Source organism: Myotis brandtii, unplaced genomic scaffold, assembly GCF_000412655.1.
Source record: "Myotis brandtii unplaced genomic scaffold, ASM41265v1 scaffold50, whole genome shotgun sequence".
NCBI classification, from domain to species: domain Eukaryota; kingdom Metazoa; phylum Chordata; class Mammalia; order Chiroptera; family Vespertilionidae; genus Myotis; species Myotis brandtii.
Window position 1 is genome coordinate 1,750,339 of NW_005369061.1, and position 18,906 is coordinate 1,769,244.

The following is an 18,906-nucleotide window of genomic DNA, read 5'->3' on the forward strand; positions in this document are numbered from 1 at the left end:
AAGGTGCTGTGCGGCCCCGTGGGGCCGATCCTCTTCCTTGCCAACTTCGCCTTGGTCCTGCAGGGCCCGCTCACCACGCAGTACCTGTGGCACCGCTTCAGTGCCGACCTCGGCTACAATGGCACCCACGATAGAGGCGGCTGCAGCAACCACAGCGCGAACCCCATCATGCAGGTAGAAGCGGGGAGGTGGCACCGAGCGGGCCCTGAGCTAGCGCGAGGGGACAGACGAGGGGGCGGGGCGGGCGGGAAGGTGGGGCTTCCCAGGCGGTCATGGATATTGGGTAGTGGGCCTGCCCGATTACTGCAGTATGAAGGATGCGTAAAGTTCCTCTAGCCGTAAGAGTTAACAAAAGAGGGCAAAAAAAAAAAAGGAAGGGAAAAGGACCTAGGCCCGTTTTCTATAACCCTCCTTCTAGTGCCAATTTTTGAGAGCTGCACTGAAATTCTCTGGAGTTTAGGGCTCCAAAGAAAGTCCGCATCCCTGCCTCTCCCAGGATGGTGGTAGTTTCGCGGAAAGTGGGGGTGGAGGGAGCTCAGCGTGAGGAAGAACGCCCTGGTGAGACTCATGCCCCCACAGGAAGTGGAGACCCTCACCTCTCACTGGACCCTCTACATGAACGTGGGCGGCTTCCTGGTGGGGCTCTTCTCGTCCACCTTGCTGGGTGCTTGGAGTGACTGTGTGGGCCGTCGTCCCCTGCTGGTGCTGGCCTCGCTGGGCCTGCTGCTCCAGGCGCTGGTATCCATCCTTGTGGTGCAGCTGCAGCTACACGTCGGCTACTTCGTGCTGGGCCGCATCCTTTGTGCCTTCCTCGGCGACTTCAGTGGCCTCCTGGCTGCTGGCTTTGCCTCCGTGGCAGATGTCAGCTCTCACCGCAATCGAACCATCCGAATGGCCCTGCTGGAAGCATGCATCGGGGTGGCAGGGATGGTGGCGAGCCTCATTGGGGGCCACTGGCTCCAGGCCCAGGGTTATGCCAACCCCTTCTGGCTGGCCTTGGCCTTGCTGATATTCATGACTTTCTATGCTGCTTTCTGCTTTGGCGAGACTGTGATGGAGCCAACACCTGCCCGGCTCTTCACGTTCCGTCACCACCGATCCATTGTCCAGCTCTACACGGCTCCGGCCCCAGACAAGTCCAGGAAGCACTTGGCCCTGTACTCACTGGTCATCTTTGTGGTGATCACTGTGCACTTTGGGGCCCAGGACATCCTGACCATCTATGAGCTGAGCAGACCCCTCTGCTGGGACTCCAAGCTGATTGGCTACGGTTCTGCAGCGAGACACCTCCCGTATTTCACCAGCCTGCTGGGCCTGTGGCTGATGCGATTCTGCCTGACGGACACCTGGGTGGCTGAGATTGGCTTGGCCTTTAACATCCTGGGGATGGTGGTCTTTGCGTTCGCTACCAGCACACCCCTGATGTTCACAGGTAATGTGTGTGGGCTCAGGGACAGTTTATCCCAGGGGTGCTGGGTGAAGATTGGGGGACAGCCACTTGCTGGTTTATGCCTTTGGAAACATCGTTATGTTCCCAGCTTGCACTGGAAGACAGACAACTAAGAAACCTCATAAAAATGGCATCTTTTAAAAAAATATTTATTTTTATTGATTTCAGAGAGGAAGGGAGAGAGAGAAAGAGAGAGAGAAACATCAATGATGAGAGAGAATCGTTGATCAGCTGCCTCCTACACCCCCCGCACTGGGGATCAAGCCCACAACTTGGGCATATGCCCTGGCTGGGAATCGAACTGTGACCTCCTGGTTCATCGGTCGTCGCTCAACCACTGAGCCATGCCAGCTGGGCTGGCATCTTTGTTATACGTAAAATATTGAACTTCATTAGCCAAAGTAATTAGTCCACATTATCAATCATAAATATTGTTAGTAAGACAGAGCAACGGACAAAAGTATGGCTCATGCACTAATTGCTTCATTCCTTGGCCTCCCATAGCCAATATTCATGATATTCTTAGACAAAGTCCATGCTATTACTGTCTTAATACTTACTTCTCTGATAATCACGGGACCTACCTCAAATATCCTTAGTCAGCTTCTTTGGGTGTTTTTAAAAGAGCCAGCCTTTCATACCACAGTTATCAAGTTCTTGCTTGCGTTAGTTCTTATGTTGGTGGGAGAGGGGCAGCTGGGAATGAGGAAGTTAACTTTCTTAAAGGGACAGATTTATTTTGATAAAGCTCTAAAGTTTAGAGTCTAAACTAAGTAGTATACAAAGTGAGCCATTCAGTAATCACAGATGTATTAACTTGGCTGCTTGCCTGGAGAGTGAGGCTTAAGGGGACCAGGTACCTTTCTCTCCTGCCCACAGCATCTCCCATTGATTCGGTGCTGGGCTCAGAGCTCTTCAGGGTGCAGAGATGATGAAGACACTGTCATTGCTCTGGGGAGCCTCAGCAGAGTGGGATTTGGGAGCCTGACACCCGAAGGGGACCTGTGGTGCCTCATCATATACCCACTTTGAAGGATCTACTATCCAATCGGGCAGCCATTTTCAACCCTTTTCATCTCATGGCACACATAAGCTAATTACTAAAATTCTGTGGCACACCAAAATATGTATTCTATTTTTTGCCGATCTGACAAAAAAAAAATAGGTATAATTTTGACTCATTCATACTGGATGGCTGTTGTCATTTTTTTTATTATTTGACAGTCTAAGGCAGTGGTTCTCAACCTTCCTAATGCCGCGACGCTTTAATACAGTTCCTCATGTTGTGGTGACCCCCAATTTCAATGAACATAATTAAAGCATAGTGATTAATCACACAAAAAATATGTAATTATATATGTGTTTTCTGATGGTCTTAGGCAACCCCTGTGAAAGGGTCGTTCAACCCCCAAAGGGGTCGTGACCCACAGGTTGAGAACCTCTGGTCTAAGGGAAAATAGGTCATGCCCCTGATTACATAGTCAGGTATTGCATGTTTTAAAAATTCTTGTGGCTCCATACCAGTGTATCGTGGCACACTGGTTGAAAATTGCTGCTCTAGGGGCTTGCAGTTTTACTGAGGAGGCAATAGTCACACAAGGGAAAGAAATGGTTGTAAAGGAAATAGCGTAAGCCTGTGAGTAACAAAATGCAAAGTGAAAAGGGACTTCCACTCACTATGTGCTTCCTACGCCATGCTCTTCATGGATGTTTTCTGATGTATCCATTTTCTAGGGCTGCTGTAACAAATTACCACAAATTTGGTGGCTTAAAACACAAATCTATTCTCTCACAGTTCTGGAGGCAAGAAGTCAAGAATCCATATCACTGGACCAAAATCAGAGTCAGGAGAGCCACATTCCTTTCATAGGTTCTAGGAGGGAATCCGTCCCTCATCCCTTCTGACTGCGGGGGGCTGCCAGCATTCCTTGGCTCCTGGCTGCATCACTGTGATCTCTGCCTCTGTGATTACATTGCCTCCTCATTTGTGTGCCTTCTCCGTTCTGTCCGTGTCAAATTATTTAGGGCCCAACTTATCAGGTTGTCATCATCCAGGATCATCTCCTCATCTCAAGATTATTAACTTTATCTCATTTTCTAAATAAGGCAACGTTTATAGATTCCAGGGATTAGGACCTGATCTCGGGCCATTTTTCAGCCTCCTAACACTCCAGAATCATCCTGTGGGGAAGGCCTTGTTATCCTTTTACAGATGGGAGTCAGGCCCAAGCCCACACAGTGATAGCATCAGGTTTTGAACTCAGGGCTGCCTCCAAAGTCTGGGCTTGTTTTATGTGCTCTGCCATTTCCCTACTATGTGGGACCACAAGAGGTGTTCTGACAAAAATGCCATTGGTGGGGAATCAGCGTTTATTCATAAAAGAGGTAGCAGGTAGGCCAAAGCTTGAGAAGGGGAGTCTCCATTCCTCCTTAGTCATTGTGTCCTTCTCTATCAAGGAAGTTCTTCCTGTGTCTAACCTGAGTCCCATCTGGGGGGGTCTAGGAGCTCTGCTTACATCTTGCTTGGGCACCCCCCTCCCTAACCCCATCTTCCTGGTGTTTGTTTCTCCACAGGGTACGGGCTCCTCTTCCTGTCTTTAGTCATTACACCCATTGTCCGGGCCAAGCTCTCCAAGCTGGTGAGCAAGTCAGAGCAGGGTAAGTGTCATGGTCAACCAGCATCTGGTTCCTTGTGCCCAATGTTCTCGGAACAAATTGCCCAGGGCAGGCAGAGGACCACAGTGCCTGGGGTTTTCAGACCACAGAGTTGGAATTTACAGTCAACAGAGCACCATTTTGGTCTTTGGGTAACCCAAACAGAGGATTTGCCCTCTCCAGACCTCAGCTTTTCCATCTGTAAAATGGATGCGGTGATGCCAGCTTGCCTGCTTCACTGGGGTCAGAGCGTACAAGCTCAGAGGGCGTGAGCAACTTTGTGGTGTAGGTTTCATTGTCCCTAAGATGAGGAAGCCGAGGCCCAGAGGATTAAATTGACTTACTCAGGGTCACTCAGTAAGTGGTGGCACTAGGATGCAAACCCAGGTCTGTTTTTAAGAGCAGCAGGTCCTGGGATCTGGGTTTTAGTCCTGGCTCTGTTACCCACCGGCTGTGTGATCTTAGGCAGGTCTCTTTTCCCTCTCTGGGACTGTTTCCTCATTTATATAAGAGTGTTGTTGTTTTTTTTTAATGTTTTTATTGATTTTAAAGAGGAAGGGAGAGGGAGAGAGAGAAACAATGATGAGAGAATCTGATCAGGCTGCCTCCTACACGCGTCCTACTGGGGACCAAGCCTGCAACTTGGGCATGTGCCCTGACCTCTGCACGGGATGATGCTCAGCCAACTGAGCCACACTGGCCAGGGCAAGAGTGGTTTGTTCTTGATGACATCTACAGGCCCTTCCAGCTCTGATGGTCTGACAGTTTAATCTCAACTTCCATTGGATTATTGCTCATTTCACAAAATTTGGGTTCTGCTGGCATAACTATAAAGCAGAGCTTTTCTCTGGTCTCTGGGTCTTCAGACCTCAATCTAGAAACATCTGGCTCATCCACTTCTCCCCATCTGCCCTGGAAGGAGGACGTGGAGCCGACCAGGTGCTTTCCCTCATTCACTCAATAAGCTTTTTATCCAGCACTTTGACTCTGCCCGGAGGTGCCAGGGGAACAAGAAAAAAGAACAGCCCTTACTAACTGGCTCCCTCCAGGGGCCAGGCCCTGTGATAGGAGCTTTACATGGGAATTCAATGTTGCCACCAATCTATGAAGTAGGTAGAATCCTTATGTAACAAAAAGGGTGCAAGAACCCAGAAGGTTAAGCACTTGTTCAGTGACCACACAGCTAATAAGTGTTGGAACTGGGAATTAGCCCCACGAGGAACCTCAAGCAGGATATGATTCTGAAGGGGTTAAACCAAAAACCATTTTCCTCAGGCTTTTGCTCGAAGATAATCACATGTACTTTGGCTGCATGGATTTAACAACAGCCACCTGTGTGCCAGGTGCTTTCCATAAATGGCCTCACTGAAACCTTATCACAACACATGACGTAGGCTTTACAGGTGAGGAGGCTGAGACTCCGAGAGATTCAGTGACGTGCCCCAGTTCGCACAGCTGCGAGGCAGTGGTGCCAGGATTTGAACATACGTCTTCCAGACTCCACAGTGTGATATTTCTTTCTTCACAGGTGCTCTCTTTTCTGCTGTGGCCTGTGTGAATGGCCTGGCCATGCTGATGGCCTCCAGCATCTTCAACTCGCTCTACCCAGCCACCCTGAACTTCATGAAGGGGTTTCCCTTCCTCCTGGGAGCTGGCCTCCTCTTCATCCCTGCCATTCTGATTGGGTAACTTAGGACTCTGTCCCAGGCTCATGTGCTCTTTATCCCAAAGGTTCCCTCTTCCTCCTCCTGCCGACCAGAAATGGCCGCCTGGACCCCTTCCTGTGGGTGTTTCAGGCCCAGCCTGACTCTCCCCTTGCAGATGGCTGCCTAATCCTCTGGAGCCACTTCCCGAGGGCAGGACAGGGGGGCAGTAGGGGAACCTTGCTTCTTGGCAAGGTTGGTCTCTCCCCTTCGTCCCCCTCCATCCGCATTTTACGGATGGAACTATGGCGACAAATCTGCCAAAGGGAAGCCGGAGAGCTTCCTCGGCTGGTTGTGGCTGGGCCACAGGCTAGCCTGCCCACTGACTTCTGCCCCCATAGCCTTCCGACTCCCTTTCCAGAGCCCTCTTCTCAGGACGTTGCCTTTCACCTCTCTGTTGGGAGGGGGATACCTGTACCGGCCCACCCAACAAAGCCGGTGTCGCTTCTTCAGGAGTTGAAGAGGGTTCCCTCATATGTCAAATCTGAACCCTCTCTCTGGTCTCTCGCAGGATTCTTGGAAAGACTGAGCCTCGCTCTGAATTCCAGCAGTTTCCCCAGAGCCCCTGATCTGCCCAGACGTGAGAACAGAGGGCAAGAGGGGCGAAGTGGGCACTAACCAGCTGGAAGGATGCCCCTGGGACCCCACCCACAGCAGCAGCAGCAGCAGCAGCTCCCCTCAAAGGCAGTGTTCACCCTGGATAAGGTGGTCAAGCTAGACCAGGGCCCCCACCTCATCCAAAGCTTGCCAGCCTATGACTTGAGGATCTGGAATTGTAACCCAGACAGTCTGACTCCAGGGCAGGCAGTGGCAGGGGGGACATTTGGAACAGGGGTCTCTGTTCATCCTCTATGCAATTACATAAAACCCTCCAGGGGAGAGAGGAGGTCCTGATGGAGGTGATGCCTCAGGGACCAGTTGAAGCATGAGAGCTGGCATCTCTGCTTCCAACCCAAACTACACAGCTCACAGTTCATCGTGAGCAGCCACCAGCCATGCCTTAATGAAGAATATTTCGAGGGGAGGAAGGGTTGTGGGGATGGAGAGAGAGTGCTACGGACTCAGGGGAATCAAGCCCCTGGGCTTAGCAGTGCCAACCATCATAATAAATCAGTATAAGCACACTGACATGAATTGTCTGGTACCCAAGGCATTGGGCTGTGGGCCCTTTATTTTCTGTCCCGTCTGCCCCCATGAGTCAGACAGCAGCTGCTGGGCTGGGCAGAAGCCCCTGAGCTGCCATGAGATTGGTCCTGGGCGTGGCCAGCCCAGACTTCATCTGACTGCCCATTCTCTTCTCCTGAGCTGCTGGGAGATGAAGGGCTACCAGACTTGCATCAAGCCAAGCAGGGAGGCTTGGAGCAGAGCTCTGGCCGCTCATTTTGAGGGTTAGATCCGCTCTCTGAAGGCGCCAGTACTGGTCCCCCTGGCAACAACAGCCCAAACAGAATTAGTTTTTATCACTCAGCCCTGCAACACCTCCCATCGCCAGGTATTTCAGCCGGGCCTTGTGCTGAGACCGTCCCTCAGCCTGGATCTGAAGTTGAAAAGGCAAAATTGGATTTGATATTAAGGTACCATAAGCCTCCAAGCAGACCCAGATCAGGTGGTACTTGACTCTTCAAACCAGACTTGGCCACAGGGTCCAGCCCCCTAATGCCATTTCTACCCCATTCTCTCTTACCAGCCCTGCCAGTCAGTTTTCTGGCTGGAAATCACTCAAGTAAAATGGGTGTGGCCTAGGGCAAACCAAGGTCAATGTGTCCTTTACAGTCCAGGCCTGTTTCTAGATTCCCACCTCACTGTTCCCTCTGTCACTGGAAGACTGGAGCAAGAAGAGGACAATCCATTGATTGTCCCAGCATGAGGCAGGAGGGGGCCGGGGGAGGGAGGCGCTGGGCTGGGCTAGGCTGGGCTCAGGCCTGGGCTCTACTCCAGCCACTGCCTGGTTCACGGGTGACCTTGAGCAAGCCCGTCTACGAAAGGCTAGATCTGATCATGGTTGGACAGGTTAGGAAACACTGGGTTAGAGGTAATATTCTGAGATCCTTTCCGCCTCATATGTTCTAGAATGAGATGCCTCTCTTTGTGGACCTGGGGGAAGGATAAATGAGTTGGAGCTGGACTTTCGATCTTTGAGTGTCCCTGAGCAGTTCTTGGTCCCTGGGGAGGCGTGGGATGAGGTGGGGTAGGGACCTAGTTGACTCAGCGTCAACGTGGGGACAGCAGCTACAGTCCAGCCAAGCAGAAAACCCTGGCCCTGCAGACCTGCGTCAGAGCAGGCTTTGGGGGAAAGGCTAATTCTCAGCTCTCTGCTTCAGGGCCAGGCCTGTGAGGCCAGGCCTAGGTGGAAGGTGGCCAAGGTGCCTGCCCTGTCACGGCAGGGAGGCAGTCCCGAGAACACACAGGCTTGGCTGCGGGGAGGGTCATCACTTCAGCTGCTGGGGGGTTTGGGAGGTGGGGAGGCTGAGCTCTGATTCCCCAGAGAGACAGGAGGGGCAGCACTGGAGGGTGTGCCAAACAGAAAAAACAGGGCTGCAAACCTCTCTGAGCACTGTCCATGGGGGACCTCAGGAGGGAGTGGCATTGGGGACAAAAAGACAGAAAGCTCCTGGTGGGTATTCGCTACACTGTATTGTTACTGTCTGCTCTGTGAGGGCAATGTCTAGTCTGCCTTAGTCACCATCAGAGCCAGGGCCTGGCAGCGGTGGGCCCCCTGTTGGCATGAACGAGGAAGTGCAGTCAAAGCCAGAGTTGGGGCTAGGGCCAGCTAAACAGTGTCTTTGGCAGGGAGGGGAGTGGAAGAAGTACCGAGGGGGGAGTGAGACCTTTGACTTCCTGACCATGTGGCTCAAGAGCTAAGAGTGACCTGGCCAGCACCTGCAGGAGGCACTCTGGGAGCTGAGCCAGCCTTCAGGTGCGAACACGCTACTCAAGAGGGAAGAGGCAGGCCTGGTTAGCTGGAGCCTTCCTACCCTCCTGGAGGAAGGGGCAGAGGGGTGTTCCTGCTCATTTATGTCCGTAGAGCCCCTCGTTCAAAAACCTATCCCCACTTCTAGATTCTTTGGGGCAGGGAAGAAGCCAGCTGTCTGTGGAGCGGCAGCCCAGCCGGGTCTCAGCCTCCAGAATGATTCTCAGGAGGGCAGTGCCACCAGCAGTGGGCTGAGCACCAGGAGGCCAGGTCTGCATCCTGGGCTGCCACTCATGGCTTAGAAAATGGCACATCATTTGACTCTTCGGTAAAACGGAGATCACACCGGATAACGTAAAATGGCTCTGATGATTGCGGAGACCATGGAGCGGGGTGCCGGGGAGCTGGTAAAGGGGGGTGAGGGGTTTGTATTTCAGAGCCTGGCTAAAGTGTCATTTCTTGACCACCATCATGGGCTCACCTGGGAATCAAAAATGCAGAAATCCAGGCCCCACCCCAGGTCGCCTGAATGGAATTGTAACAAAATTCCCAGGTGGTTTGAATGTACCCCCTGCCCCTCCTCAGGACACTGCCTCCTCCCAAGGAGCTGCAGGCTCTGCCCAGGCTACTGCTGGGAGGGGCTGGGGAGGCCAGCTGAGCCAGGGGGGGCAGGAGCCTGAGGCACAGCACCAAGGCATGGGAGGGTGGCTGGCAGCCCTTTGAGACATGGTCGCCCCTGCCCAGGCCCGAGCAGGGAGTGCCATGTACCTGTGAGTGCTTCCAACCCAGCCGCAGCTGCAAAGCAGCCAGAGGAGGGGCTGGCTCAGGCCAATCCCGACCCAGGATGTGGCGAGAGAGGCTGTGCCTCAGGGAGGCTAGGAAGGGACTTGGGACCAGACCAGGTCAGCTAAGGACACTGAGTGATTCCAGGGCAAGGCCACAGGGCGGCAGGAAGTGGTGAGCCTGGGGACCAGCGCAGTGTAGGTGGAGAGCCACCAGTGGACTTTTATCCCTGCTGGTTCCCAGGCCCAGGCCGCTGGGCTGGGAGGGCTGGGCATTGCCTGAATTCCTGTCAGAGGCTGCCTGACGTCCCCTACTCAAGCTGGCTGATGTCAGGGCAGGAGAGGGGGTTGTGTGCAGCGAACCCTTGCTCTTCAGTGTCTCCAGAACTGATCCGTGACCCTCCCACACCTGAGACAGAGAACCTGGTGGCAGGGCTTCAGGGTGGTCTAACCCTTACCACCCCCAATGCCTCGCTTCCCTTTCTGGATACTGAGGAAGCTGGGTTTGAGGTGGCCCATGGGGGTCTGGGAGAGGGAGAGCCATTTCCTGAGAAGGGCCCAGGCTGTCTCAGCCCAGGGAGGCCGGTGTGCGGAGCTGCTCCTTCCAGGGAGACCATGGAAATGGGGGTCACAGCAGGACGTGGGGACTGGGGACTGGTTAAGTCGGGCCCATGGGTGTAACACCCTCCAAACTGGTGTCAGAGCCTGCAGACGAGTCCCGGGAGGAGCGGCCCTGCAGGAAGCGGATGATCTTCTCAATGGTGGCCTCCTGGTACTCGTGGGACCACCTGTGGGCACAGAGGCCGCGGGTCAGAGGGCCGGGAAGAGGGAACTGCTGGCTGGGGCCTGTGTACCCACCACCCGCTCCTCACTTGATGCCGTTGAAGCTGAGCACGGCCTGCATGTCCTCGGGCAGGGCCTGCGGTTCTGGCCACTCGAAGCCATCAATGACGGGCACAATGTTCTTGCCACAGCTCAAAGCAGTCACGATCTCCTGGAGAAAGGAGGGAGGAGGAAGAGATCAGGGTCCCCTAAAGTCCACCTCGACTTCTCGCTCACCCTTTGTGGTAGAATAAACAATACTTGGTCTTTGTCCTCGGTTCTTAGCACAGAGCTCTTCTAACCCTTCTAACCTCCAGATATCTGGGTGAGGGTACCTAGATAGCTTCAGGATGGGGACTGGTGGGGGGGAATCAAGGTCTGATTAGAGGGTTGGAACTTACAGCTCCCTCGCCCCAACACACCCCCAGGGAGGGGAGGGGGGATGGAGATTGAGTTCATTCACCAACAGCCAATGACTTAATCATAGCCACATAATAAAACCTCCATCAGAGCCCCTAAACATGGGTTGAGCACATCTAGGTGCTGGGAGAGTGTCCTGGAGAGGACACTCTGGGCCTCGCCTGCCTGCGTCCCCACCCCCTACCTTGCCCTCATATCCTTTATAAAAATCCAGTAAGTAAAGTGCTTTCCTAAGCTCTTCACATCATTTCAGCAAATTATTGAACCTGGTGTGGAGAGTCATGGGAACCCCTGAATTGTAGCCAAGTCAGAAGTGTGGGTAGCCTGGGAACCTGGGACTTTCGACTGGCATCGGAAGTGAGGGCAGACTTGTGGGACAGAGCCCTGCTGCCTGTGGAGTCTGACACTCCCTGTGGGTAGTTAGTATCAGAATTGAATTGAATTGTGGGACACCCAGTTGGTGGTGAGTTGGAGAACTGGTTATTGGTGTGGGAATAAACCCACACAATTTGGTGTCAGAAGAAAAACATCACACCCCCCTGCATCCAAATTGATCCATCACAAGCCCTGCAAAGTGTACTCCTTATTTTTCTTTCTTACTTTTCAAATCCACCCGTTTTTCTCTCCCTGTACCCCACCACTCTCCTGCTCCATCCTCCTCACTTATCTTCATCCTCCTCCAGGTCTGTTCGCATCCATTTCTTGCTCCCTTCTGATTTGTTCTCTATGTTGCCCCTTCACCCAGCTACTCTGCAAAATGCAAATTTGAGCATGTCACTCCTTACTTAAAACTCCCCAGGACTTTACATGGCTCAGAAAAGAAGTTCAAACTCCTTAATGTCTGCAGGTCCTGCGTGGCTGGCCACAGCTCACTTCTCAAACTCCATGTCTGCACTGTCCTCCCGGCCACACAGACCTTGCAGCCCCTTAGATTTGCCCTCCTCCCTCCCTGCACAGGGCCTTTGCACATGCTATTTCCTCTGTCTGGAATGCTCTTCCCTGCCTCTTCACTGTGCTAATGCCGACTCATTTTTTTGATCTGCAGCCAATCAACACTTTCCCAGGGAAGTCTTCCCTCACTTTCCTGACCAGGTCAGATTCCCCTATTATAGGCTCTCATAGCTTCTGCAGCACATGCTAGAGTTGCAAATTTAAGTTAATTAATGAGTGATTTACTTAATATCTGTCTTCCCTAGCAGATAAAAGGGCAGGGATGAGGTTATATTTCAGTATCTCCCGCAAAGCCATGCCCATAATCAACCCTTGCTTAATACTTAATGGATGGCTGGATGAATAAATGAATGATACAACATAGCATAGCAGTTAGGGAGCGTACTCTGGAATTATCAGATCTGGGTTCACATTGAGTCTACCACACAGACTTTGTGACCTGAGGCAAAAACAGCTGGCTCTCAAAGCCTCTGTTTTCTCATATATAAAATAGGGTTTCCCTGACCAGTGTGGTCAGTGGTTAGAGTGTCAGCCCACACACCAAAGGATTGCGGGTTCAATTCCTGGGTTGCAGGATCCCTAGTTCCATGCTCAGAGCTTGTGCGGAAGGCAACCCATCGGTGTGTTTCTTTCACATCGATGTCTCTCTCTCACTCCCCCTCCCTTCCACTCTCTAAAAATCAATGGAAAAATATCCGCAGGTGAGGATTAACAACAAAAGAGGGTTAATGACAGTCCCTATCTTGTAGGATCACTGGAAGGAATAACTACCATATCCCATGGCAAGTGGTTAGAACAGCTCCCAGCTTGTAGTGCGCTTAATAAATAATAAGTGCTATTATTTCCTCCTCTGTAAAGGGGCTAATAAACCTACTTCACAAGGTTGCTCTGAGAATATTACTTACTATTCATGGGTGCTCTGGTAAGTGCTTATTCAATGGGTTCTTTCCCTTTGAAAGGGGAACCACAGGGATTGGATTTCCCTGAGTGCAGTTCACTTGTGGTTTTCCATATTGATTACCCACCAAATGTGGCTTCAGGGAAAGGAGTTTTAAAACCAAAGGCAATTAAGCACTAAAAACTACCGAGGAGCGATGATGGAGCCTTTGTTACTGGTCCAAGGCAAAGGCTCCCACCACCGGCCTGCCGCCTCCCTCCTTGCAGTCTGCTGGGTGCCAAGACCCTTGAGCACAGCCTTCCTGGGAAAGTCCCTGCATAACTTCAACCCCGACTGACTCCTGGGGAACCTCTCCATTGCACAAATGAGAAGAAGGTTTGTGTTCTTAATTCCTTTGTGCCTCTCACTCTGCTCCCCTGCCCCTCTTCCCTCCTGGAGGTTATTTTTCAAAGTATGTTCATCTCTCTCTGACCCTCACAACAATCCTACAAAGTGAATAGGACAGGTAAGTTACCCCCATTTTGTAGATGAGAGACATGGGTCCAGAGAGCCTCAGTGACTTGATGGAGTCCTATTACAGTCAGAGCTGTGACTCCTGACTTCCAGCTGGGCCATGGAGGTTGCTGGGGTGTGCAGATGAGAAGGAACAGGAGACCCTTGTCCCTGGGCCACAGGCCAAGGCTGGGACCACAGAGGTAGGCCAGCACCTACCTTGTGCACCCAGTCCTTGCAGTCATGGTCCTGCATGCACTTGTCCAGGGCCCCGGCTGACAGCACCAGCACAAAGTTGCGGGCACCCATGACACTCTGGATGAGCTTGTCCTCAAACTTGCCGGCTTCCAGTTTCTCCACATCAATGAAGACATTGAAGCCATGCAGCTGCAGGTGCACCTTCAGGAGGCTGTGAAGAGGCCGTTTGTCACTGCGCTGGCCTCACCCAAAGGCCTGAGGCTGCCTGCCTGCCCCCTCCTCCTCACCTGGCCAGCTGGGAGCCTGAGCTCCGGCGGTAGCTGATGAAGACATCCGGAATGTCCCCACTCGGCTTGCAGCCAGTGCAGGGCAGAGGGGAGTGTAGCATTTCTGAGGGGGACAGGAGACAGCTTGGTGAGGGTGGCCCCTCACCATTACTCATAATGAGGTACATCGTCCCTTGGGGTCTACAGGAAGGAAGGCCGATAACTCTTGATGAGTCCCTCTCAGGAGGCAGGCGTGGTGTTTTAGGGACATTGAAATGCACCTCCAGCCCTGCCCTCTCTCTGGAGCTCCAGACCTGCACAGCCACCTGCCCACAGGCACTCCAAACCCAACACATCCTAAATCCTTCCTCCTAGTTTCCCACCAGTCAGAGACCTGGGTGTCAGCCTCAACTCCTGCCTCTCATCCATTCACTCAACCATGTTTACTAAGCGCTTACTGTGTGCCAGGCCCCAGTTTTATGCTTGGGATACAGCAGTGAGCAGAACCAACAAACCCTGCCCTCATGGAGCTGATGTTCAGTGCTCAGCGCCAGGCACCATGCTCTGTGGCTTCTTCCTACTAAACAACTAGACTCCAGCCTCAGGGCCCTCCTTATGTCCCCAACTCTAGCCCTCTCAGTGGTCTCCCCAAATCCACACTCGCCCAGGCTAATCTGTTGCACAGCTACCAAAGGAATCTTTCTAAAATCCAAGTCCGAACATGTCATTGCTCCCTACTCCCCGTAGAAGAGATATTTGTAAGCTATTTTTCCCCTGTAGGATCCTTTAAAAAAAAAAAAAAGATTCTTAAGGCTTTCCTGAGAGCTGCAAAGTAAAAATGACCAAATTTGACCTGCTTTGGTTGAAGCAAAAGCATGGGACAAAGCTCAGTAAGTACTTGCTGAATGAATACATGAATGAAAAGAATCTTTCCTATATAATAAAAGGGTAATATGCAAATCGACCAAACGGTGGAACGACTGGTCGGTATGATGTACACTGACCACCAGGGGGCAGACACTCAATGCAGGAGCTATCCCTGGTGGTCAGTGCACTCCCATAGGGGGACAAGCTGGGCTGACGGCTGGTGCAGTGGTGGTGGTGGGAGCCTCTCCCGCCTCCGCGGCAGCGCTAAGGATGTCCAAGTGGCGACTTAGGCCCGCTCCCTGAGGGCTCCCGGACTGCTAAAGGGTGCACGCAGGCTGGGCTGAGTCCCCCATGCCCCGAGTGCACGAATGTCATGCACCGGGCCTCTAGTCTTCTCATAATATTCAGACTTAACATCCACAGACAACTTTTATCTGTTTATGAAGCAGGAAGGAAGGGTTTCAAATCCTAATTCTGTTATTTAATGGCTTTTAAACATTGGAAAATACTTTTAAATTCTTTAAATCTTAGTTTTATCATCTTTAAAATTAACATCCTTGATGGAAATATTCTTTATCTCTGATTTTGATGGTATTTACACAGGAGTAGGCATGTTTCCAAACGCTTCAAACTGGACACTTTTAAGTTAAATTATACTTCTTTCATTCTTTAAACAGTTTTAAAAGTTGATTGAAAAAATTAACACCCACTTCATCAAATGGATGTAGAGATTAGTAAGACAATGACTGTTCAAAACTTAAGCTCAGTTGGCTTGGCTCAGTGGTTGGGTCAACCTATGAACCAGGATGTCACGGTTCAATTTCTGGTCAGGGCACATGCCTAGGTTGCAGGCTCGATCCCCAGTACAATGATTGTCTCTCATCAATGATGTTTCTATCTTTCTCTCTCTCTCCCTTCCTCTCTGAAATCAATAAAAAAAAATTTTTTTAAACTTAATACAGGACCTGGCATATAGTAATTGACAATAAAGATTAGCTAAATAGTAAATTAGTAAATTAAATAGTAAATAAAGAGGGTTGCTAAAGCCCTCATGACCGCCCTAAAGTATCTCTAGTGCAAGTTGTTGTCTAATAGAATAAGCCACCTGTCTTCCCACCCATATCTCGCATATGGACTCCCCATGGTCTGTCTCACCTGCACATGCGGCTCCCTCTGTCCTGCTGCTGCTACCCCAACCCCCACCCACCCAGTATATCCTTCAAGACCTGGTCAGACATCCTCTAAATGCCTAGACCTGGGTGGACAGGGCATCCCTCCTGCTGTGGTCACCCCCTTTTATATGCCTGCCTTCTTCCTACCACAGCAGACTGGGAACTTCTTGAGGGCAAAGTGCAACACATTCATCCTCGCATCTTCAGAATCCAGTCTGGCACAGCGTCTGGCTCCGGGGCCCACCACATGTCTCCCCTCGCCCCTCCAGGGATGGAGATGGGACAGGGGCGGGTCTCACGCGGGCAGGCTGACCTCTGGCGGCCATGAGGATGCGCATGCGGTGCACGCCCAGGCGGATGCCGCAGTCCTCTAGCAGCTGCTGCTCTGACACGCGGTGCAGCAGGGAGCGGTCCAGGCCGCAGCTGACCAGGCCGTACGTGTACTGGCGGAAGCGCGGGTCCAGGCTGCCCAGCCAGTCAGCCAGGTTGCTGCGGTCGCACGTAGCGTAGTTGGCGAAGGTCTTGAGCTCCCTGAGCTCCCTAAAGAATCTGCACCCCAGGGAGGAGAGGTCACTGAAGTCCTGACTCAGACCGGCTAGTGGCCGAGGGGGTGTTGAGAGTGGGCGGGGTGGGGGGGGGCAGCAGGAGGCTCCGTACCTCTTGCGGGTGATGCTGGATATCATGCCCAGGTCCGTCTGGAGTTCCTCCTCCGTGAGCCGCAGAAGCAAGTCGCCATCTACCTGCTGCTCCTGGGGTGGAGTCGGAGGTAAGAAAGAAGGAAGGGCTCCCCATCTCAGCCCTGGACCCCCAAGCACAAGATGCAAGGGGAGGGAACTGGAGACAGGGGTAGGGGAAGAGGATAAGACCCTGATTAGAGCCAAGTGACCCTGAAAATTGCTGAGTACAGGCTCTCCACCCCAAAAAGGCCACGCTGGCGCCTCGGGCCTGCGGGACAGGAGGGGGCAAGGTCGCCTGTGTGCATGGCGCCCGGAGGGGCCACGCGTCCTTGGGGATGCGCAGGCTCTGACTCCGGGAGGCAGCCCTACGCGCCGCTATACCCGGAAGCGTTCGCAGTACTGGGAGAAGCCGATCTGCTGCAGCCACGTCTGGACCTCGGCCTCCTTCCAGCTGGGCACGCAGGGCAGGATGGGCCTCGGCACCTCCTCGCCCAGCAGGCGCAGCGCGCGCTTGGCCAGCGCTGAGGTGGTGCCATTGGTGGAGTAGGAAACCAGGCGTTTCAGGCTCTGGATGGCACCGATGTCACTGAATACCTAGGGAGAGGTGAGGAGAGGGTGCCTTGTACCCACCAACTTTCCAGCCAGCCACCCCCAAATGTGCCCAGCTTCTTCTCACTGTTTAAAGTCCCACCGTCTGCCCTAGCCCTGCCTTCATCCAATAATCATGGAGTCTGAATTCCTCCTGAAGCTCTCTCAAAGCTCTTAACTCTTCATGTCTCCCCTCCACAGCTTCCGTCTGTCCTGTGGATAAAGTCTGAGCTCTCAATATGGCGGCCAGGCCTGGCACAGTGCAGCCTCTGTCCACAACTCCAGCTCACCTTCCCTTTCACCAACCCACACTTGTCTGACACCCCCCACAAAAGTTCTCTCACCTCTGGCCTTGGCCCAAGGTGTTCCCAGACCCTTGGTTCCTCCAGCCTGTTTGGGGGAATCCTATTCATCCATTGGAATCCAAATCGATTCCTCCCCCAGTTTGGCCCACATTTCCAGTTTGACCTAATACCACACTCTGCCACTGTCATTAGTTGATAATGCAACTGCCACTGGGTGATAAGCTGAGGTCATGTCTTAGTCACCCCAGGAGTCCTGTGCCTGGCACACTGCAGGCCACAGAGTGGGGGCTTACTATGTCTTTACTGAACTGCACTCGCTAGCTTGGCTGGGAAAGGGGTGCAGAGCTGGTGGTCATAGCTGCTGCCCAATACTTCCCTACTCCAACTCCCCTCAAGGCTCTTCTCCCAAAGTAAAATGACCCGCTCTATAAAGCCAGTCCTCCCATGGCCCACCTCTGGAGCAGGCACAGAGAGGAGAATCAGAAACTCCTAGAACATTGGACCTTGGAGGGGGCCTCAGAGACCCCCTAACACCAAGCATCTCCTTGATCTGTGAGGACACACACGATGCATGACAATCATCTGAGAGACACCCTCCTCTGAGCAGCCCTAGGTGACAGCTGTGGTACAGACAGGGTGGTTCATGTGGTGTGTTCCGCTCCCTGTGCACCAGCTGTCACCAACCCCCCAAATTCCCAAAGGAACAGAAAGTAGGGAGGGTGACACTATAGGAATAATCTTGATTCTGTAATATTTTGCAGGGGAGAATTTCAGACTTTTGATACTTTAACTATTACTAGTCCCATATCCAGGGTAAGAACTACTGCTGTGGTCCGTCCACTCCTTCAATTTTCCAGAGGATAAAAATGAGACACAGAGAGGCCCCGAGAAGGGAAGCCAGATATCCACGGTCACACAGCAAGTTAGAGAAGAGGGCAAAGGTTTCAGATCAGGCCCTGGGCACGGGGGCCTATGGGGACTCCGGTGGGAGTTCTCTGGCGGACACACTGACAACCTGCTCCTCTGTCTCCACACTCCCTTCCTTCCTGGACTCCAGACCCAAATGACAAAATGGCCCACGGGAGCTCTCTACCTGCTCATCTCTCATGCACCTCCAATTCGATCTGTCCCAGTGAACTCACACTCTTCCCCTCCGGGACTCCAGCCTGCCTCTCACACAGCTCACCTTATTTCAGAACCTGATGCCACCATCCACTGGGTCGCCTATGTCCAAAGTCAGGAGTCACCCTCAGTTCCTCCCTCTCCTTCACCCCGCTGCCCACCAAGTCCTAATTCTAGCTCTTCAGCACCTCTGGAATCTGCCTACTTCTCTTTGCCTCTCTCTGGACTAGTCCTGACCCCCACGATCCCAACTGCACCCCTGCCATGGCCTCCTATCTGGCCCCCTTTCCTCCAGCCTCACCCTTGCCAATCCCATCTCCAGGCAGCACCTGGGTAATTTTTATAAAACACGTGTCCCTCTGCTTTAAAACCTTGGTCTTGCCTTCAAGACCAGAATAACTGGTTCCTCATCCTTCTCCTTGCTTTGGGAAGCCTTCCCAAGTGCTGTCTAACCCCCATCCTCACTCCGCACCCGCACCCGCACCTTGGTCTTGCCCTGCAGACTCTTGATGGCAGCTTCAGCGCACAGATAGAACGCCCCGATGCACTGGGCCTCCAAACGCGAGGAGTCGAGCAGCGGCACGAGGCGCTGCAGGTCGTCGGGCCCGCGGCCCTGGCTGGTGTCGC

General features: G+C 52.7%; 2 protein-coding genes across 2 annotated transcripts in view; one reads left to right on the top strand and one right to left on the bottom strand.

Annotated features, from left to right (window-relative positions):
* SLC46A1 (solute carrier family 46 (folate transporter), member 1) overlaps nucleotides 1-7,937 on the top strand; it is an 11,769-nt gene extending 3,832 nt beyond the window's left edge. The window contains exons 2-6 of the mRNA XM_014548211.1: nucleotides 4-174; nucleotides 580-1,432; nucleotides 4,025-4,108; nucleotides 5,634-5,790; nucleotides 6,320-7,937. Of these exons, the coding sequence (XP_014403697.1) occupies nucleotides 4-174; nucleotides 580-1,432; nucleotides 4,025-4,108; nucleotides 5,634-5,790; nucleotides 6,320-6,377 (1,323 nt within the window). The 3' untranslated portion in view covers nucleotides 6,378-7,937. The remainder of the gene's footprint in view (nucleotides 1-3; nucleotides 175-579; nucleotides 1,433-4,024; nucleotides 4,109-5,633; nucleotides 5,791-6,319) is intronic.
* Nucleotides 7,938-8,424: 487 nt separating this feature from the next.
* Nucleotides 8,425-18,906, bottom strand: part of SARM1 (sterile alpha and TIR motif containing 1) — a 17,857-nt gene continuing 7,375 nt past the window's right edge. The window contains exons 4-11 of the mRNA XM_014548212.1: nucleotides 18,764-18,905; nucleotides 16,646-16,858; nucleotides 16,245-16,336; nucleotides 15,901-16,136; nucleotides 13,570-13,672; nucleotides 13,304-13,493; nucleotides 10,374-10,495; nucleotides 8,425-10,289 (exon numbers count right to left, since the gene is read on the bottom strand). Coding sequence (XP_014403698.1) covers nucleotides 10,160-10,289; nucleotides 10,374-10,495; nucleotides 13,304-13,493; nucleotides 13,570-13,672; nucleotides 15,901-16,136; nucleotides 16,245-16,336; nucleotides 16,646-16,858; nucleotides 18,764-18,905 — 1,228 coding nt within the window. The 3' untranslated portion in view covers nucleotides 8,425-10,159. The remainder of the gene's footprint in view (nucleotides 10,290-10,373; nucleotides 10,496-13,303; nucleotides 13,494-13,569; nucleotides 13,673-15,900; nucleotides 16,137-16,244; nucleotides 16,337-16,645; nucleotides 16,859-18,763; nucleotide 18,906) is intronic.